The 23,026-nt window shown below is 41.0% G+C and overlaps 1 protein-coding gene across 3 annotated transcripts in view; it reads left to right on the forward strand.

Annotated features, from left to right (window-relative positions):
* LOC140367334 (protein PHTF2-like) overlaps positions 1–23,026 on the forward strand; it is a 112,584-nt gene that overhangs the window by 16,062 nt on the left and 73,496 nt on the right. For all 3 annotated transcript variants that reach the window (XM_072453764.1, XM_072453762.1, XM_072453763.1), the window contains exon 3: positions 12,644–12,728. In XM_072453764.1, coding sequence (XP_072309865.1) covers positions 12,684–12,728 — 45 coding nt within the window. In that variant the 5' untranslated portion in view covers positions 12,644–12,683. The remainder of the gene's footprint in view (positions 1–12,643; positions 12,729–23,026) is intronic.

Here is a 23,026-nt window from a genome sequence, read left to right on the forward strand (position 1 = left end):
ACGTTCTCAAACCTTTAGATCAACGAGCAAATTAATTTCTAATTAATTAATTAATCTAGATATCTGATTTTAGAGTTGTTAAATTGCCGATTATCTGGCTGGTGCCCCATTCTTCTCTTAAAAATATGATTCAAACTTACCCACACTTAGGCAGTGTGTCATGTTTGAATTCTTGAGCAATTCTTTAATCAATATCAAACCTGAATGCCCCGCCCCCTTTACAAGTGGGTGGACATTCATAACCTTACAGTACTTGTACTAGTATGTTACCCTACATAATTGGTGCCCCGTGTGAGGCCGTGAGTAAACTTATTCTGGAAATGTTGAATCACTAATGTTGAGTTATTGACCTAAGCAAACAAAAGCTGTTGTGACGGAAATAATGCCAAAAGTCCATGATTTGCTGAGCAGTCCTCTAGCTTCTAGTTTCCTAACTAGCTTCCTTTTTATGCGATCGCTGTGATACCGAAAAAGGTGCCACATTTTTCTTTATCTTTGACTAGTCTAATGTATTGCACAGGCATAATTTTTTTTCTATGCTGAATAGATTTTTTTTTAAGGCCTTTTAGGTGAATACTTAATAGCTGCGAGTTTCCAGTATTATAGTATATTACCGATATTTCTTGCAAAGTATTGATTTACTAATTTGTCTGCGAGTATCCAGGAATTATAAAATACTAACTGCAAAATCCCTCTCCTCTGTGACACGTCACAGACTCCTGCTGATTTTACGACCCTTTGTCTGTGCTCTGAGCTAGATTACCCTCCAGCAGAACCAGAGACCCAGAGGGGGGTCTAAGATTCAAATTTGGAGAGTGGGACGTCTCAATGACGTCACTTCCCTGAGCCCGCCTACCGGCGCCGCTTCTGGTGAACACCGCGTGCTCCTCCCACCAAGGAAAAAGGGGAGACATTCTGTGAGGTTGGTTAAAGGTTTATTGAAAACAAACCTCTCCTCTCTCTCAGTGTTTCACTATCTGATTTTTCTCTAACCCTTTCTAATCTTATCAGTTCATCTGATTTGATTTATTTCAGCTTGTTTACGACTCCACGTTACAAGCTTATTCAAGCCTCAGTGTGATGAATTCCCATCCAAGCAATTCCAACCAATTTGATAATTCACAAACAAAACCTAAATGGTTAATTCCAACTCATTAACGATTAGGCAACTTGTGAAACTTCATCCACTTCCTGGGACCTTTTAGCTGCATGACTGCGGGACAGTTATAAGCTGCTAAATTTCAACCTTAGTCCTAATTAAGCGGATTTCAAATGTTCTTGCTATATGAGTTTTAACAGAGCAACTGACTAGAGTCTCCATACAAAATGGAAGTCCTAGCGCCCTCTATTGTTGGTCAGGGAGACGTCCTTGACCGAGTTTTAGAGATTTTAGCTGAAAAACTCTTTTTGGGTAAATTGCAAACACCTGACCGCTTTGAATTGAAATACCAAGCATCTCCTTTGGTAAATGGGGCTGTAAGAGAAAGTCAACAAGACTATAACCTAACCCAGCCGTTAGGACAAATGGCAGTTGTAAGGAACTTACAACTACAAAAATCAAATAAGCAACTTCAGGAGAAAGAAGAAGCTTTGATTTATGCAGAGAAACAAAAGGATGAACTTGCCACACAAGTTGCATCTCTCAAAGAGGGAAAGAACATTCTTTCAGATGACCTGAAGATCATGAAATCAAAACATGAAAAGGTCAAACAAGAACTGAATTCTGCATATTCAGATCTTGACAAAGCAGGAGAAATCATCTCCGAACAACAACAGGATTTAGCCGAAGTACGCGCTGAGCTAAACAAGACAGCGCTAAAGGAGTTTGAGCAAAACATCTTAGAGCTGAGACGTTTTAAATCAGAAACGTCAACTCCAGAAAATGGTGGCAGAAATGACACTATTTACAGCGTCTCATTCAAAGATCTCTGTCCCATGGCAGAGAGAATTTCACGCTTTGAACCCAAATTTGACGGGTCGCTTCCTGAAATTGACTCCTATCTGAAGGAAGTTCAATTTTTCTGGGAAATATTCCCCCATGCCACAGTAAAAGACAAAATCGCTTTGATAAAATTAACTTCCAGTCGGAATGTTAGTAAATTCATTGACAGACAGTCTTCCCATGTCAAGGCTGACTATCGTCTTCTGACCAAATCTCTCACCGAAGAGTATTCGGACGGGCAGAACACATTCCTCCTTGCAGCTTTCACAGTAAAGCAATCTCGACAGGAGTCTCCACTGGCTTTTTATTGCAGGCTACGTGACACGTATTTTGGTCCTAGAAATGAGTTTGAAATGGAGGAAGATTTGATCTTCAAATCACTCTTCATTGAAAATCTTCATCCCACCACCAACTATCACCTTGGTATTGCTGCATGTCCTCGTACACAGACAAGTCGCCAGCTGCGTGAATTAGCTAACCGAGCGTTTATTAAACACAAACAATCAGTGCTAAACCACAGAGAGCAGACTGAGGACTCTAATCTCGAGTCAAACTGCCAAAAACAGTTTAAGACTCCAGACTGTGACACCTGCAGCTCAAAAACAACTTCTCGCCCAACAAAGAAGCGAAGAAATTATCCAAATCAGGTCCCTAGTCAACAAGAGCATAGAAAGCGTGTGAGCACACTGTACAACCTTGAGACAGTTCATATCAATGAGCGTGAACGAGACCCTAATTATGCAAAGAGTTGCAAAACTAAACATAATTTCCAAAAGGGGGGTCACTTCACCATCCATGATAAGAACAGAAAATCAAAGTAAAACAAAAACTTTGAAACAATCTCACCAGAAGTACACGAGCAACAAAGCAGTGATTCTGAAGGTGAAGACACCAACCTGTCTTACAGTGATGGTAAAACTGAGCTAGTCACGACAGCCACTTTAAACCATCAGACCAAAGTGGAAACCTCCTTATAGCAGTCTGAACAGCTGATAAAGGATGGTGAACTTTTCCCGGGCATCCCAGAGCCCATGCTAAGCCCAATTAGCCAATCTGAGCTTAACGTAGCAGAAATTGGACCCAGCATCAAACCAAAACATGCTCTTAGTCAAAACAGTGCATCACAAATAGTGAGTTCAGAAAACGAACTTCAAAACTATTATGCACTTGACAACCAAACCAAACGTCCTTTCAGACGATTTTTATGCAACCTTCTTAAAAAGGGCCCAGATCAAAAACTTTATCTGCCCACTATCCTTGACAACGAGCTCCAACAAGAAGCAATACTTGACACAGCTGCTGACATCAGTGTTATGTCACACGTGCTTTTCAACAAATTGCAGAGAGCAATTGATGTGAACGGAAGAAAACTGAACTGCAGTTCATGCTCCCTTGAAGTCCAGCCGTACGCGGACACTAACATTGTCCTCACCAAAATGGCTCGAATCCGCTTAACAATCGGACCTGTGACTGTAGTCCATCCCTTCTTCTTGTCTTCACTCAACTCAATTCCTCTCCTTGTAGGTCAAGATCTACTTAATCGGTTTGAACCCCTAATCGATTTTAAACAGCTGACACTTTCAGCACAAGTGCAAAAACCTTTGCCTGTTGTGAACGGAAAGAACAAAAGTCAGACTTATAAGACCGCCTCAGCGGCACACAGATCTTTCCCAAACCACAGGGATCAGAAAGATAGAAAAACAGGCCTCAAATTGACACAAAACATGTCTTTAAGAGCCCAAATCAACGTCTTGTGCCGGGACACGACTCCACTGGAGCAGAAACGCCCACAGACAGACTTAGACAAGACTAACCTGACAAACAAGACTAATCTCAAAATGAATCGTCTTAGCACAGCAGTTATCACTTATGACACTCTCTTTTCAGGCTGATTCAGAACCTAAGCTCACAACTCATGGTTCTGCTCAACCCAGACCCACCCATCCCACCCCTTCTTCTGCTGCAGCCTCTGTGACCATCTCTGGCCCCTCCTCCACCCACTCCTTATTTTCCCTGTCGGCCAATGTCACACCTGCATCAGCCCTGATCTTCCTTTCTTGTCATCACTGATACAAACGCTGCTCGTGAGATTTCCTTAATGCACATCGGCCTTTGGTCCCGCCCACAGGCCCTACAGTGTCTGCTCTTTGTGTTCCAAGACACATTCACTTCGCCTGCCCTCGTGATGTGTCAAAACCACAGGGCGGTAGCTAACCAGTCAGTAAAGTCCTCTGTGAAGTCCCAAAGGCACCCAAACAAGACAAAGACATTGGCATTAGGAGGAACCCTGCTGTCTACATGCTTAAGAGCATGTGATAAAAGACACGAGAAACAGGTGCACCTGTAGCCAATCCCGCAAACGCAGAAAAACAAAATACTTGCTTTAACAACACCAGCACAGCATAGTATTTTGCCAGGTATAATGGTTAGTTCATAACCGCCCTAAAACCTGAAACAGACCAACGAAAGTCCAGAACAACGGACTTTATTTAGAGCTCAAGCTGCGCTCTTGTACATAAACATGAAACGTACAGTTTCTGTTTTGTAAATAGACACAAAATAGGGTAAAGCCCGTCCTTGTGAACCTAAACCCACAAACCTTTCAGCGTCTACACAAGCAACGCTGAGCTGCTTAAACAACAATCCCTTCTTCAACCACGGGGGGAGCAGTTCTAACTTCTACTAACCTCTTTTCCAACCCTCTAATCTTTATGCACCTTTCTTTTACTGAGGTTAATGTTCTCAATATGACTGCAACCAAACTCTGAACAACGGAGTTCAATACAGTCAGCAAACAAACAATTCTCAGATTTTGCTCAAAAATCTTTTTCTTATCAATTTTTGCAAAATATTCTTGTATTGATGTAAACCTTAGCTTTCATAGGCTTAGTTTTCAACCTCGTTTTTGTTTTGATAAGACTGCCTCGGTAAATCGCTCAACAGCCATCTCAAAATTTTTAAGAATCTCAAAATTTTGATAAATTCATGTGCATAGCCACAACTTCTCTACTATTAGCCATCGCTAATAGCAGTGAACTTAGCTCCCTGCTAAGAACACAGCCTTTATCAGCTTTCAGCTAATAGCTTAGCATTAGTTACCACCTCCAAAGACAGGTAGTTTTGCTGAAATTTCTCCAAATAAATTAGCAAAACTTTGATTTTGCAAATTTATTTTAGCATTTAAAGACTTCAACCAACATTAGTCTATGTACACCTTAGCTTTAGTGAGGCACATCCTAGCCTAACTTGCCACACAGTTAGCGTAGAACCAAGCCACCTCTGTGACAACGGACCATGGACATCTTCATCAGCGCCAAGTTGTGCCAACCTCGTATCATGGGCGAAGATTGCCACAAAAGGGGGGGATGTAGGATATGCAGATGTCCTACCCCTGTTGCCATGGTGACAGGAATGCGGGCTAGGTGTTATCTACTGCCTGTGTGGAGTTTTACACCCCTCAGAAGAAAGAGGATGTAATAGTGACAACAGAGACGCTCTGAACTTTGAAAATAACTTTTCATCAAATGACTCCTTTTGGATTACAGAGAGTAACGATTTCTCAAAGACAAACGCTAAAACGCTGAAAGACTATGCGGTTTTAGTGGTTTTACTAGACAATCATCAGATTGCAAAAATGTGTCTACCAGATGACTTTACATGTACATATTGTGATATCATGTTTAACATGTCATTTTAACTGTTTCATAACTTGTTTTGTGGACAATTTTACCTTTTGTGTAACTCTTGTGGCCTAAAGCCAGATCTCGTCTCCTTATCAGCTCTGACCCCAGCGTGCATGCTGATTGGCTGAAGCCACGGCGCCAAAACCCCTGCGGGGTAAGACAAAAGGAAAGAGCAGGGAGTTACAGACGAGTACCATCCGAGCTCCAGAGCGAGTTCCATCCGAGTTTCTTTCGAAGCTCGACCCTCCATCCAGGGTCCCACCAGCAAGGTCCATGAGGCCTTGGGAGCAGGCCTCGGGCCTAGTTAGCGTGAGCGATGCTACGCTACGGGACAAAGACTTTTCCAAGAGAAGCTAATGTTCCCTCCCGGAACTAAGAAACCTGTGCCCGTTTTTTAAAACGTGATTGATGCTGCATTACGCAAAATCAAGCAAGGACCTTTTGCAACTTTTTCAAGTCCACAGCCTTTTAGATCAGCCACATCGGTGGAGCAGCACGACGCCTTTTCATTCAGGAACGCCTCAGAGCCAAGGAGAACGCAGATCGCAGAACCGATCCAGTCCTTCTTTGGCCAGACAACGTCAGAGCCGAACTCCAGAGCAGGCCCTTGGACCCCACGCAGGCCCTTGGACCCCACGCAGGCCCTTGGACCCCACGCAGGCCCTTGGACCCCACGCAGGCCCTTGGACTCCACGCAGGCCCTTGCAGGCCCTTGGACCCCACACAGGCCCTTGGACTCCAAGCAGGCCCTTGGACTCCACGCAGGCCCTTGGACCCCACGCAGGCCCTTGGACCCCACGCAGGCCCTTGGACCCCAAGCAGGCCCGTCTCCTCAGGATCACAGCTTCTGGTTCCGTTCGTATGAATGCACCTCACAGGCTGGCTGAATTTCATCTGAGAGTTAACTCTTGCACACACCTAGATAGATCTAGAACCATCATGTCTAGTGTTTTCCTTCTGTTATCGACTCATTTGCATATTCCTGATTCATATTTATCTGTTTAATTCTTTGGTCATTAAATCTTCATAACCCACATTTGGTTAAGTGTTCCTTCATTTCCAGAAAAGGGGTCAATGTCACGGTTACGTTCTCAAACCTTTAGATCAACGAGCAAATTCATTTTTAATTAATTAATCTAGATATCTAGATAGAGTTGTTAAATTGCCGATTATCCGGCTGGTGCCCCATTCTTCTCTTAAAAATATGATTCAAACTTACCCACACTTAGGCAGTGTGTCATGTTTGAATTCTTGAGCAATTCTTTAATCAATATCAAACCTGAATGCCCCGCCCCCTTTACAAGTGGGTGGACATTCATAACCTTACAGTACTTGTACTAGTATGTTACCCTACACATGAGCCGTACTCGACTAATGGACCACAAAGACTCGACTTATGACTTGCCCTTTGTGACTTGAGCCTAATGACTTGGAATGACTTGTTTTTTACTGGATAATTATATTTCTGAAGAACAATAATCTGCGTAAATGCATTTGCACACGGTTGTTTTTTATATGTTCATCACATTAAAACCGTAACTATCACTATATCATTTTCAATATATCAACCTCTGTTTCTAAAGTTCACGTATTACTGTAGGATTTTCTGGCGCTTGGCGAAACATAACATACATTTCATCATTATTATGAATGAATTATGAATTATTATTATGCTCGCCATGTTTTTGGTGCATTATTGTCCAGAATAACGTTAGATTGAAGAAATGTTTATCACCAGATTGTTATTTTGGTGCTAATTGCTAACGGCTTTGGTGTTTCCCACATGTGATTGTCAATTGCTAAAACAGCCCTGATTTTTCATCGTTTGTGATGTTTGAAAATACATTGGTGCTAATGCCTGGCCCTGGGCTGATGAAACACTGTCGTGACGTGCCTGATGCATGTTTTCTTCTCCGTGTGTGGGGAGCAGATCTGCAGTGTTGAGAATAAGCTGAGCGAGCGACTTTGTCTTTAAACCAATGATTTTGTGACGCTGCTCTCTAATGAGCGGGTGTGGCTGTGGCTTGGCCGTCTGCCTAAATAACTATGTTTCTTCTGCTACTTTTATTCGTTCGAGAGAAAATTCTTCCTGTCAGCAGTTTCTGGTCTGGCTGTTTGAGAGGACAACGGCAGAGACCTGAGCACAAATTATGAATCAGATCAGAACCTCAGTTTCCCGACATCGATCTACAGTTGATGCTTGAACTTTAAATGCAATCATTTCTTTTTTTTTAAATATATACCAGAATTTTGTCTCCTGGAACGCTTTAGTGTGACAGGATTGGACAAGAGAGAGTCATAATTTTAGCAAAACAAAGCTAGCTCACGTTACCATGTGCCATTTCCTATTTATCAACACGTGACACTTGCGTTAAGATCCAAAATATTATATTTCCAGTGCATAATGCATCCAACATTATTCAAACCCAATGCATAACAAAATGAGTTGTTAAAATGCAGTTTAGAGGAGCAAAAAAGTGAAATAAATGCAGAAAAGTATTAGTTTCTTAGTTTCTTCAGCGACACTTGTTATTACTAAACGTCTTTTTGTGAATTGCTGAAAATATAAAACAATGATCCACGGGTTTCATAGATTATAACAAGCAGGAAAAAAGCATAATTTGTCTTCTTTATGGCTGCAACAATTAACCAACTAATCACAACTATTCGACTGTAAAGAAAATAATCGTCTTCTTATTCTGATAATCATAATCATCTGACTTATACCGACTCTGAAGCCTTTCAAAAAAACAATAAACTGTTTCTGATTTAACCTTTCTAGCAAGAAGAATTCTCGCGATTGAGAATCCATCTTGTTAAGCTCCCTCTGATTCGTTTGCAGTCCACACCAGTGGTTTAACGGGCCAATCGCATGGCATTTAGGGCCAGCAAGAGGGACTGGAACCAATCACAGAGCAGCATTTTGTTGTGGGCGGAAGTCAAAACAACTCAAGCCGAAACGAACATGGGAATGGAAAGAAATAATCGTGTGACTGACTCGACTAGTCTAAAAGATAATCATTGACTAGTCGACTACTAAAATAATCATTAGTTGCAACCCTAGTATCCAATGTCTATTACATATTATTAGTTGGGCAAGGTGAACAAATAATTTACTGATAATTGATTCTATTCTATTCTAAAACTACGTAAAGGTTGTAAAGGTCCCGTATCATGTAAAATTGACTTTTCAGAGATTTGTACCTTCTTCCAGTGCTATTGGTGCCTCGTATGGGTCCAAAGTGTTTCAGCCCCTCCTCCAGGAAGCATTCTGTACCTGTAACACTTACTGCCTGCGAACACAGCTCCTGCTCTGGTCATACAGGGACCGGACAGCCCTGAGCAATGTACCCCGGATCCCATACTGGACCACTCTGCTAACCCTAACCCTGAATTTGGGGTTCCTCTTCAGTACCCTGGAATAGACCTCACCCTTAATCATCTCACGACCCCCAGCTAAGGCCTGCGACCCTCCCTTTGAGAACCACTGGCCTGACACACTACTATTCTTCAAGTTTGTGGCAAGCATTATGAAAGTGAAACTACACTACATCACTGTAAAAGTCGTCATAATGAAGCACTGCATTGTCGGATCATTCAATAGAATAATAGCAAAACCAAGTCTAACCCAGAACTACCCAAACCTAAAATAAAGCCGTTCTAAACCACTTATGATTGTCTCTACAGTCAAACTGGTAAAGTGGGCGGTGCATTGATTGTAATTGTAGACAGCCTTTTTCCTGTTACTAAAAATACCGCTCCTTTTTAGCAGTTCTCAGAATGTGTCCTGGTCATATCTTCAGAGAGCACGCACTTTTCCCTATAAGCAGAAAATTAATGACTTGTTAAAATGACAATAAACAGGTCACATCAGGTCATCCTTCTAAAAGTCATTTTTTACATTGTCAAAATGCACAAATTTGGTTTCCTTAAGCATAACAGCATAAAACCTGTATAAAAAGTGTCACATGTAGAAATCCCGTAATTCCTTGATCGTGATAATTAAAACAAACAACTTGCTTGTCTTTAGACTGATGACATTTTTGACTTTGTTCTGTTAAACCATTTTTGTAGCGACTGCTGTTGTGATATTGGGCTTTACTTAAACGCACACACTTGAACTCTAACTTTGATGCAACCGCACAGTTTTGACCTATTGCTGAGAGGAAATCTCACACTTTTTAGTTTCAGAAGTTGGTCGCTCTCGTCTCGATGTGCTCGTGTTCTTTGTGTGGCGTGTGGAGTGTGAAGTTTATCGACAGTAGCAGCTTGTGGTGGCGTTGTGTGCTCTAGAGCAGCAGAAAGTGGGTTAAAGTGTGGCCCCCGAGATAAAGCTGCGCCACAAGAAGACACAGTCACACTCACAGCTCAGGGCCGTTTGTCCTTGGGCTGCAAAACCAATCGCAATTTAAATAGACACAATTTGCTGATTGCAAAAATATAACATTTTCAAACATCAATAATATTCCTGAACATTTCAGAATTTGTTCTAAATATCTAGTGACTACATTCAGCATTAAATTACCTCGACAATACTAATGCTTTAACTGTATTTCTGAGATTACAGGATTATTTTAGATACTTCCCCTCAATATCAAATCAACCCTCATTTATCATTATTCGTCCATGTAGGGCGGGGCAGTTAATCAAATCCTAATCACGATGTCTAATGTTTTGGAGCAGAGTTTGGGCTATTTTCTTGTGTTAAATGGCATGATTAAGAATACGTATGGCTTAAATAGACAGACAAAAGGAGAGCGAGAGGACGGAAAAAATAACTTCTTGCTAAATAAGGGTGTCGAGAATAATTATGTTTCTATCTATATATCCCCGATAAAGATGCACTTTACATAACATCACTGCTTCTCAAAAGTTTCACATCAAATACCTCCCAAGAAAACATTTACATTTCTATACCAGGTCTAAAGCCGTGGACCAAAAAGTTTAGCAAATGTAGTCTATATTAAGCAAATATCAGAACTGTAGAGGGCCTCGTGTACCACCAATGATACTTATTTCACTTTTAATTGTGTCTGTTGTCTTTATATTGTGTCCACTGTTTTTTTGTTTTTTTGTGTGTATTTTTTTAAATTTTATTTTTTATTCTGGCCCAAAGGCTTTATTTGACAGGGCAGTAGCGTGTTAAATAAAATCTAGAGAGAGGAGGGGGGAGACATTCGGCAAATGATCGAGGCCGAGAATCAAACCCACGACTCATGCACTCCTAGCAACCACACATGTGCAACCCCCTCAACCACTGCACCATCAGCGAACTCTGTTTGAGTGTGTGCGCCTCTCGATTTCCCTACAGACAAATAAAGCCGTCCATCTACGTAAAACCAGCTGCACTCTGTACTGAGCAATTGTACATTCATTTTATAGTTCATTACCATTATTTGTATTGAACATTGAGACTTTTTAAATACATAATCAACCAAATAAAGGTGACTGAAGGCTTCTGTAGGCAGAGGATATTTAGGAATAAAAATAGGGTTGGGAAAATCAGTGAGGTCTTTCCGTGTGTGAGTCTGTAGATCCTGATAAGGCTACCCCAAATAAACTGTCTGTTTGCTGTAACCCGACCCAACATTTTTCAAGGGGGTCGGACGGTAGGCAAATTCTTATTTTTTTACTTTGAAGGCAAAAAAAAAAAGATCCAAATGTTGCCATTTTTTTGACTCCGAGTGGTGGGGTCAGGCTTCAACAGTCCAGGGGTCAGGCTTCAACCGTCCAGGGGTCAGGCTTCAACAGTCCAGGGGTCAGGCTTCAACAGTCCAGGGGTCAGGCTTCAACAGTCCAGGGTTCAGGCTTCAACAGTCCAGGGGTCAGGCTTCAACAGTCCAGGGGTCAGGCTTCAACAGTCCAGGGGTCAGGCTTCAACAGTCAATGACGGAAAACGTCTCGATCAACCCGATCAGGAGACTAAATCTCACGATTTTAAGATATTTCAATCGACCTTTTGTACGCCGTTATCCTTTATTTTGGTAGCGAAGGCGAGCGGGGGGAACATGCGGGGGACACGGGCGCCGCCACGTTTGTTGTGATGACGCTGCTGGGCGTGTTTCAATCCCAGAATGCATTTGCGTGATAGAGCGTGATATGTACTATGGACACTTCCGTGGCGCCGACAGAGGCAAACTAACTTGTAAAAAGCAATATAACGGCACTTATGCGCGTCATGTTTAGTCACATACGCATGTGGAGGACTGAATATGAAGACGCACATGCGTTGCGCAGTGCGTTATCAGTCCTTTGGGATGAAAGATAGGTTTACCAACGTGATAAAAATATTCGACACAGCGGTTTATGATAGACCAGTCGGTGAGTCAGCGAAATAATCGAAAGATAAAAGATTTTGACGTTTTTTCAACAAAATGCTGATATTTTTTTTCCAGTTGGCTAGTTTCATACCGGTTCAGTCGGGTTACGGCAAACAGACATATTCTTTTGCTCAGCCTCACAACAATTACAATGATCAAAATAAAACAGCTTATTTTTTGTAGTTGACTAGTCACAATTGTTGCCTCCTAAATCTGAATACATACGGAATACTGAATACTTCCTCTTCAGTCATAACAGACAAGACAATTGTCATTCACGCCGATTCACCGGTGCAACATTTCAACATCACACTTCATTTAAATCCTCCCCACGCTGTCGGAAATGATTCACTCTTTGTGTTTTGTTTGGTCTGATGTCTGGGAAACGAACGCCGTCACTCCTGTCCATTATCATGTCTGCGGAACATTATTATTCGCTTAATCCAAAAATGAGAAAAATACGTCTTAAGTGTAAAGTAAAAGCTATAATTTGATATTGGGCCATTCTTGCATCTTGTTGGTTTCTAAAAGTGGCGTGATGAGTGTATGTAACTCCACCCCTCTTTGTCATCCTCCTGTGGTGCAGGTATAAAGAGGCTGTCACTCCTCTCCTCCTCTCACTCCTCCTCCTCTCACTCCTCCTCCTATCACTCCTCTCCCGCTCTCACTCACAGCAGCCTCTCTTCTCTCTCTTTCAGCCTACGATGCCCTAGGCCGGCAGGACAAGAAATAATGTAAATGGCTTCCAAAGTGAAAGATGCCGTGGTGTGGTACCAGAAAAAGGTAAGGCTGCTTTCTCTGTATTTGCATTTGCGCTCTGGCCTGCTTTGGTTTTACATTTGGAGGAAGAGTTTGTACAATCTTATTGCTAATAAAGAAAATAATGGGTGTATAACTTTCCACAATGCTTAAATGACACTCAAAGTTGTATCATAAAATGTGCTGTTGATTTTAAATGTAAGTGTGCAGACTGGGTCAAATAATTGAATTAAACGATTATAACTTGGGTTATTTTCCAGGGCTGCACGATATTGGGAATGATTGCAATATATCAACATTATTGCGATAGTTGAATATACTTTTTGGCATATATTATGGGATATGTGTACTGTAAATGGAATAAGGAAAGGCATGAAAAGAATAAGCCTTTTCAAGAACTGTACATGAACAGTACTCTACCTGGGTGTTGTTGCGATTATGTGTAGTTTTTGGTGATATTGATTATTGTATGAGCCGATATTGTTATATAGATCCTTTTGCTTTATATTGGGCAGCACTATTCTCTGCATCAGCGTTCCAGTTTGCGGTTGTCCTATGAAGGATCAAGCTTGACAAATATACAAGCAATTAGTTTCCTTAAAATTGCACAGAATTGATTAATAAATATAATAGAGTTAGATTATCTTCTTGACATTTAAATTGGATGATTTTTGCACAGGTGATAAATGACAATAACAAATACTGAATTTATTCATTGCCATTTTACACAAAAAATGTACATCTGAACTCTGCTCTGAACCACATGCTTTTGACTGATAAGAAATGATGATTTACTTTGATCACTTACGGTAGGTTTTTTACCCAAGTGACCAACTGTGTGGTTTATTTGACATCTAATATAGGAAACACAACGCTTACTACTGTAAATCTAAATATACATCTGTTCAATAAACATTCCACAACAATTTGTTCCTCATAAAATGTCTGTTTAAAATGATGAATATGAGTGTAACACACAACACACCTATAATTCAAAATCCCCACTAGTTCCTAATCTATTGTCATGAAACTAATTATATGTAGGGTAAATATCCTAATACTCACCTTACAAAAGTTTTCATCTGCCAGATTTATTAACTGTATTTTATTGTCAAAATCGTGATTTAAAAATACAGTACACAACAAATTTGCAATTTCTCGCTTGTCCATTTGAAACTTTATCCAACTTTTAAACTCAAATCATATCCTTTTATTGAATATTGTTTAAGATGTGTTCATATTTCAGAGCACACATACGTACACATACACATGTACCCTGCAGCACACATACACATGTACCCTGCAGCACACATACACATGTACCCTGCAGCACACATACACATGTACCCTGCAGCACACATACACATGTACCCTGCAGCACACATACACATGTACCCTGCAGCACACATACACATGTACCCTGCAGCACACATACACATGTACCCTGCAGCACACATACACATGTACCCTGCAGCACACATACACATGTACCCTGCAGCACACATACACATGTACCCTGCAGCACACATACACATGTACCCTGCAGCACACATACACATGTACCCTGCAGCACACATACACATGTACCCTGCAGCACACATACACATGTACCCTGCAGCACACATACACATGTACCCTGCAGCACACATACACATGTACCCTGCAGCACACATACACATGTACCCTGCAGCACACATACACATGTACCCTGCAGCACACATACACATGTACCCTGCAGTACACATACACATATACCCTGCAGCACACATACACATGTACCCTGCATCTTGTGGATGCGGTTGTTTGGCTCTGGACTTCAGGGTGTTGTGTTTCGCCTTGTTCCATCGTTTCAGATATCAGATCCTCCACTGGACTCCCACACCGCCCCCCTCTTTCTGCTCACTTTACACATGTCCCCCTGTCCACTTGTCCACCTGTCCACCTGACTCTCTGTCCCTCTGTCCCCCTGTCCACCTGTCCCCCTGTTCCCCTGACCCCCTGTCCACACTGCCCCCCTCTCTCTGCTCACTTGTCCACCTGACTCTTTGTCCACCTGTCTCTCTGTCCACCTGTCCCCCTGACCCTCTGTCCACTGGTCCCCAGTGTCCTCTGCTTATGGTCTGGTTTGACCCGTTGTTGTGAGGCATTGGACTGTATGTCTACTATGAGTAAAAAAAAACATTGGACTTTCTCATTTTCATTTCAATGTGAAGCCATTTACATTATTTCTTAGTGCTACTTGTGTTCTTTTTATTGACTCGAGGCTTTGTTCTGGTCTGGTTTCTTATTATTATTATTATTAGGCCCGAGCGCCACAAGCAGGCGAGAGGCCTATTAGTTCCGTAAGGCTGCAAAAGTGCGCACACAGTGCGCACGAAATCGAGCACAAAGCGCTCGCTCACTTCCAAACACTCACTAACGCACTCCTCCACTCATGCACGTCCCGTGCATACTAATTAGTAGTAGGAAAATGGAACATTACCGTTGTAAACAGGCAAAGCCCGTGCAAAAGTGCGCTCTAAACGAGTGCTTTATATAGCTCACAAATACGTTCCCCAGCTCTTGTATGAACCGGGCATATAAACATGTAATGCAAAAATTGAACATTATTACTGTTTAGAGGGCCAAAAACACAAAGTGGGCGGAGCCCACTCAAAATCAACGAAAGTACCCGTCAGTGACCAGGGACCCACACCATGAGGTAGGAAAGCGCGAGCGCTTTCCGAAAATGTTTAGTTTATGATATTTGAAAAATGGGAAACATTGTTCTTTCTTCTTCTTCTTCTCGGGACCAACCCCCCCATTTTTCACCCAGTGAACATTGACGAAAAGTCACAAAAATGTGCACACCTCTAAAAATCATGCCTCTCTACATTCTGGCCATCTCCTTTTTCTTAAATTAAAAAAATTGGCACGTCAGCGCCCCCCAAATGTACCAAAAATGCATTGAGGAAATAACCCCCCAAAAAATCTGATGTAGAATCATGAAATTTGGCGCAGAGGTAGATGGTGACAAGAGAAGTAAAAAATATTATTACGGCAACGCTGTCCGCCCAACCAAATGTCGGCCATATTGGTTCAAAAATGGCTAAACATGACTCTGGAGTTTTTCCAAATGTCATACTTTTACGAACTCCTCCCAGGGCGTTGGCTCTAAAAAGCTAATATTTGGTGAAAATGGTGCTGAGGAGTGGGACATCAAAAATTATTCAAATTACCTTGATACCTGTCACAGTCTGTAGCTAGAATTTCAGAAATGTCCCAAATTTTAAATTTGCTGCCGTTTGCGCAGATAAATTCCGAATTGCGTCAAATTAGAATCAGTTGTTAAACTCTTTGCCCTAAACCTACTTGAAGTGAAATGAATTAATTTGGCGCGACAGCGCCCCCTACAGATTTTATATGGAGGTTAAATGTTTAGTTTTGTGAAATTTTATGAAATTTGACACGGGAAGGCGGTCGCACATTCTCTTCTGTGTTTTATGATAAATTTTTCACTTGGCCCCGGCCGTCCAGACCGGTGAACTTCAGAGCACTTTGGAAAAGTTCAGGGCCTGGCTCTTGGTCCAAAGGCAGAGTTCTGAGCAACTGACGTCAGTTGCTCAGTCTGCTCCTTCATGTCTGGCTCCTCTTCACTTCTATTGAAACCTCTGCACCTCTTTCTCTGGAACTGCTGCCGTCAGACTCGTTATTCTGGTCTGAAAAGGTTTCTTTTAAAAGCTCTACAAGATTCTGGTGATTTCATTTTTGCTATGGTCTTTGTTTGATTGACAGCTAGCACGCCCCTTTGCTAAGCGGGAAGGGGCGGATACCTTCTACAGCTTCACTCCTGATTGGCTCTATGGTTGCCATGAAACGCACATTTGCTTTTCTAAATATGTAATATGGCTATAAATTATGGGGGGGAATGGAACCAAACATTATAGTGTTGCTTTGTGTTTGTCCACTGATATATACAGTTTCAAAGTGTGTGTCAATTAGAAAACAGGAACAGGAAACAGCTGATGTTAACGTGTGCTAGTTTTGTTAAGCATGTCAGCTCAAGATATAAGTTAGCATCAGTGGAAATATGGCAGTTTATCACAAGATTAAGTTTGTTGAGATATTATTATTTCTTGTTTAGATCTGCTTTTTGCAGTCTTGTTCTCGTCTGCGTTTGCGTTCTCTCTTTTTCCAATCCTCTCACTGTTGTGCTTTTGCAGCATTATCTATACCTTAGTTACACCTTAGCTACACTTTAGCTAAAGTGTTCCGGGAGCCAGAGAGCTGGACTGCTTTGAAAGCTAATGCCCTGTGCATTCTGCGTTGGACCCCTTAAATTAGCTTAAGACAGTGGGGACACTTCCGGGACGTTCCAATCTGCGCCTAAGTGAGTGTTGAATCTTGGCTTATTATGGGAGTTGTACGATGATTTAGAATTGGATTTACTTCACTTTGTACAAATGATGCTCTACAAATAAACTTGCCTTGTGGAATAAAGCAGGGCAGTCCTGCTGAGATTTCTCTTCTCCTCTGACTCTTACATTATGCAGTCGACCGGTGCATCGGGAGCCTGTCGGGTCAGTGGTCACAGTGACGACATCATAGACTCGCTCACACCTGTAACCTGTCCCCGGGGCCCCCCACCTCTGACGTGCAGAACACACTGTTGACATGCAGCGGCCCTCGGCACAAGAAGGGGAGCTCTGTGTGCAGCCAACAGACTAATCCAAGTACTTTATTTTCGACCTGCTCTGCGTCAACAGATGGAACAGCAGGTGCACTAACTTGAATAGTTTATAGGTTACTTTATAGTGCATTTTGAAACCATCTTAAAGGTTGTCAGGTGCTAATTATTTATTTGTTTGGTGAGACAGTCCCTGTGGAAAATATGAATTATAGTTTTATATCAGTCAAGTTGCAGTTTGTGAAGAAGAATTGATAAATAAAAGGTAAAAATTATAGGTAGTGTTCTTAAACAGATTCCTTCCGTGATGTCATCAATATGGGACATTCCATCAAAATTAAAGAGACAATTTACACGCACCGGACACATTTTTCTGACAGCTTAAACAATCAAAGGTGGTCTCAGTGCCCCTTTGGTACTGGCAACCCTTTTCGTACCTAAGCTCAATGGTTCTTGCACAGGCAGAAACCACTTATTTTGAAACTATTATTTGAAATTTTACGGTTAATATTCTTTCTTATTATTGATATTTACCTTACCTGTACCTACCTATGTCCCATCTGCTGCTCATGTCCAACCAGGAAGTACAATTGTAAACGGTGTTATGTCAGCTATTATTATTTGTCAAATAATTGTGTAGTTTATATAGATTTTTGTGTAGTTTATATATATATATATATATATATATATATATATTTGCCCTTGTTTCCAATATGGTTGCTAGGTAACAGTAATGGACCTACCTGTACCTACGTATGTCACATCTGCTGCTCATGTCCAACCAGGAAGTACAATTGTAAACGCCATACTCATAATTAAGACGACCTTCAGTACTAGAGAACATTTTGTGATTTTTTAAAATAAAAATTCAGCTGTTTGCAACATTAACATTTGTGAAAACTCAAAATGTAAGTTTTATATTGAAGAAACACGTGTCTTGTCCTCCAGAAACTGCGGGCGGAACTGTCTAAAGTGGTTGGAGAGTTTGACCTGCGCGCACCTTGTCCATGTATGAATTGTGCCATTGTTTGGTGTTGATCAGAAGGGCAAATGCTGCAGGTTTGCCATCTCGCTTCCATCAGTTTATAGTGACTAATTTACCATCACGAAGTGTGGAGGGAATGAATAATGACAACAATGGTGCTTTGAGAGGCATTGAGTAAATACAAGTGCATAATTTGTTCATTCAAATATTGATGTGATAGTGACCTTCAGTATAATAATTTAGTATAATTTATAACATAAAGCAGACGCACACCATGTCCTGACCTCAGTGGGTTTGTACCTTTAGTGGTGTATCTAATTAATATGACAGGATGGATGATACTCGATGGCTTGGTGCCGTTCTAAACGATGTCTGTATCGAAACATCACATGGTACCGGCTCATAATGTGCCCCACTTTGTCTGTTCACACCATTAAGATGTAATAGTCTGCATAGCCCTTTGAGAAACGCTCTGTGCGCTCCACCACCAGCTTTTGTTTCACTTTCCCTTTTGTTAAGGTGCACATGCGAGCGCGGGCAACTTGTTAAAATACTATTTGATTGTGTATTTGTCTTATATTGTCTATTCAAATTTGCAAAATGTGTCTTATGCAACTGGTGTAAATTCCCAACATGAAGTAAATTGGGTAAAAATAAGAATATGCAGTTTGTTCACACTTTTTGGATCTGGTTTGGACATGTTTTAGTTATGCCAGACTTGGTTCAGTCTCTAGATCAGGGGTGAGCAATTATTTTCCTCCGAGGGCCATATTCAAATCCAGGCAAGTAGTGGAGGGCCGGCCCGCAATCATTGGTGTGAAAAAATAAATAAATCAAAATTAAAAATCAAATAAAATATCACCTTTCTGTCAAATATAGGCTATTGAATCTATTATTTAATTCATTACATGTCATCTTTATTAAGGATACAAGTGCAGACAGATGTTACAGACAGTTAAAAAATAGAAACTAAAATCTTTCTAGGGGCCGGATTAAAACATGCCGAGGGCCACATCTTGCCCCTGGGGCCACAAATGCCCAGGTCTGCTCTAAACACTAAAGAAAACATGTAGCATCAGTCAAATCAAGAGGTTTATTTGTTTTGGAGGGTTTTTCATGCAATTTTAAGTTTCTTTTCTATTGTGTTTAAGAAAAAATGGTCTCTGTTCTGTTCCTGGTGCCGCTTATATGTCACCAACACAAAAGTACCTGATTTGAAGTGCTAAGGGACTATTTCCACACCATTTTGGGACATTCTTCTCTACCATCATAACTCTGCCATTGTATTTGTGCTGAGTCAGAGCAGCTCATGCCCCAACACAAGTGTCCTGGCTCGTGCGGAGGTTTCCAGGCTTAGGTAGAAGTGGCAGTGCAGTAAATTAGCTCAGGGCTTGTTTGTTCTACTGCGTGTTTAAAGTCTTATTTTCGGTCCTAACGTGATATCCTGCAGTCTGTGTGGCTTAGACAAACAATACAGAGTTATAGAGTAGATTTTTTTTTTTTTTTTTAATCTTTGGTATTCAGTTGTTTTACAGTTACATTATCACCTATAATAGAAGAAGAGAGTTCAAAAATGTTTTTTTAAGGGCCGATATGTAAGGCAGATTTAGATTATTTTCCCCAACGTATACAATTTACATTTAATAAAAATGTACAATCTACAAACTCATCCACTCCCTTGTAAGGAGAAGAGCTTTGTCGTCCCATTTTGTGCTACTTTCTTCACTCTTTGCTGGAGATTTAAGGCCAAAAGATGAGCTCAAAAGTTCAAATGTCGACCTGATATATGGGTCTATCTGTAATGATTTGTTCATAAATGTTCTAAATTCGAATCAAGAGTCTTTTTTTCCCCAAAATGCTGTCTAATTAAATCAAGCAACACAAAGTTCAAAACCATAATACAATACAATGAACAGTGCTAACAATAAAACTAATTGTACAGAATAAGTGTCTCTACATTACTGAGTGTTAAAGGCCAGTCTGGATATACTTTTTGAGCTTAGATTTAGTCTGTGATGGTGCTCACATCGAGGAGCAGCTTGTTCCAGAGACGCAGAAAGCTTCAAAGTCACAAAGTTTGAGAAAACAAGTTTTAACATGTTCAAGTTGAATACAGATTTTACTGATAACAATTGTGATGCTAATGTATTCTTGATTACAAAACCGTACAGGCACAATGGATGATTTATAATGGGTGTTTTGGTTCTGAAGCAGTTTGAGCCTCATCTGAGCCTTTCATTTGCGTTGCCAGTTACAAAGCTGAAATCCAGTGTGTTTAAACCTGGGCTTTGGACAAAGACTTGTCCTGTTTTGGGGCGGCAGGAGTCGGGTGCTCGTCTTCTGGACCCACAGGTTGGCGGTGCCATCGCAGCTATGTTAATGGGTGAGTGGTCTCTTGATGTAAAGCACTCTGAGACCCTTGAAGGAAGAAAAGTGCTATATATATATTTGTGACCATTTTTCTCATCTACCCAAAACATGCATCTTGCTTTCACATGATGTCATCAGCATTAGCGAGGGGTGTGACAGTAGCTGGAGGCACTGCTCCGTTTGAAGCTCTGTGACTCAAGTTAGACTTTAATCTGAGCCTTGTTTCAACACAGTCGGACCAAAAAGAACTGACTTAGTTGAATTTACAAGTGAGTTCATTTTGCTGTTACTAAAGTCCTGTAGTTTCAAGGACCTTCCATTGACGTACTGTTGACAATGTCTGCAGATTATCAAAGGAAAAGTCCCTCATGGAGACATTTGAACAAATGTTCTCCTGGCAGGTTGCCCAATGGCATTTATGGATGCGTTTCTGCACCGGGACAACAAAGTATAACTTAACCTACTTAAACGGTCATTATTTCAGGCCCACCACCCACTTGTCTTCATGTAGATGATATTGCTTTGCCTGGAATGTTAAAAAAAACTTGTTTTATCTGATTCTCTCCATGGAGAAAGACAAGTGTGAGTGAAGATAAATACAGCGTATGATTTGATGAGTGAACAGTGTTAGAAAATGGTTAAACCCCTTTTTAAACCTGAGGCAGCATTTGTTGCCAGTGATTTGTTTGTTAGTGTAAAGTCATGTTGACCATCACACAGGTCAGTTTTAAATTGTGCCTTTGAACGGCCCAGAGAGCATTACTTTAGAGTCTTTGACCCACCAGAAGGACACACCCACAGACGCATGCAAACATGTGGCACAAGACTTTCCACTCTCAAAACTACAAAAGGGAACTTTCTGGAAGTCGCATTCATTACTTGTTACTTAATTTCCACGTATCAAAACGCTAAATATCTGGCACTAAATCACATCATCAGTCTAAGAATTATAACATTTAAGGATTTCCCCTTTTAGTGGTCCATTTCATAAGAGCAACAGATTTGTGCGGGAAAGATCCAACACTACAGTTAATGTTTTCAATTAAATGTATTTTTGTAAGGCCCAAAATCACAAGAGCAGCTGTCTCAGAGGTGACAGTGAAAAACACATTATACAATGTTCACTGGGACGTTCACTGGAAAAAGTACCAAACCTCTTTGGGGGAAAAACCAACAAGGAGTTCCTCGGTGAAGGAGAGCTCCGACTCCCTCAGACGGACAGACGGACGCCGGGCCCCGTCCTTTTGATTCTAAACTCCACAAAGTTTGACCTGTTGGTAATCTTGCGGCTGCATTTTGAACCAAAGCTTTTTATGGGGCTTTTTTTGAACATGCTGCGAGCAGAGAGTTACAACAACTACAACTGTTTCAAGGATTTCAGAGACAAAGGGAAGATTTGAAATAGGTCAGTAGTTTACCAATAGGTCAGGTTAAATAAAAAAAAACAATGTAATGTTGAGCATAGCTAAAGTAAAGATGGTTGGATGCTTTGATTTTTTTGAAAAGCCACGCTTACTGATTATGTTAGCTCTATTAAACACTGTTGAAGAGTGGATTTTGTTATTTTTTTATGATATTAAATTTAAAATGGACTTTACAAGATAAAAAGCACATGAACACCAGTCAGAACCTAGACTCATCTGAGAAACCCGACGACAACATGAACGCAGCATAAATCCCATATACACACATATATAGACACACACACACACACACACACACGAGTCCTAGTCTTTATAGACAGACTGCAGCAGCAGCAGCAGCAGCATATCTCCCTCTGCGTGTCCCACACACTGCAGAAGCTGTGCAGTCATGTAACAGATATACACAATGTAATCCCTCTCCTCTGTGCTCCGTTGCCATGGTGATCTCTGCAGCACCTTCACTGTACATTTGACTGAACTCTAGATGCCAGTGTTGATCCTTAGGTTAGTCCTGCACAATCAGAATTATTAAAGGCAATTGTCTGCAGCAGAAAAAGTCCATAAACAATTAATTTTATTTAGTTTTTATTAGCGCTGCACCATATCGTAAATCAGAGCAATATGGCTGTTAAGTGCTGCGATATCGATATTGTAATTTGGGCTGTGCAATTAATACCATTTTGATTAAGATAACAATTATTACATCTAACAATGAATAATGTTCTATAATCTATCGGCTCTAATTGTAATAACAATTTTGACCAAATCATTTCAGTCACATAAAAACAAAAATGTTCATCCCTGTCAATCAAACTGTGTCAAAATATAAACTTTACAGAGAGACACGGGACCAAACTCAGACTGAACCAGGACCAGA

The sequence above is a fragment of the Eucyclogobius newberryi genome, unplaced genomic scaffold (genome assembly GCF_026437365.1).
Source record: "Eucyclogobius newberryi isolate DKJ021-1_F unplaced genomic scaffold, fEucNew1.0.hap1 SCAF_2, whole genome shotgun sequence".
NCBI lineage: Eukaryota > Metazoa > Chordata > Actinopteri > Gobiiformes > Gobiidae > Eucyclogobius > Eucyclogobius newberryi.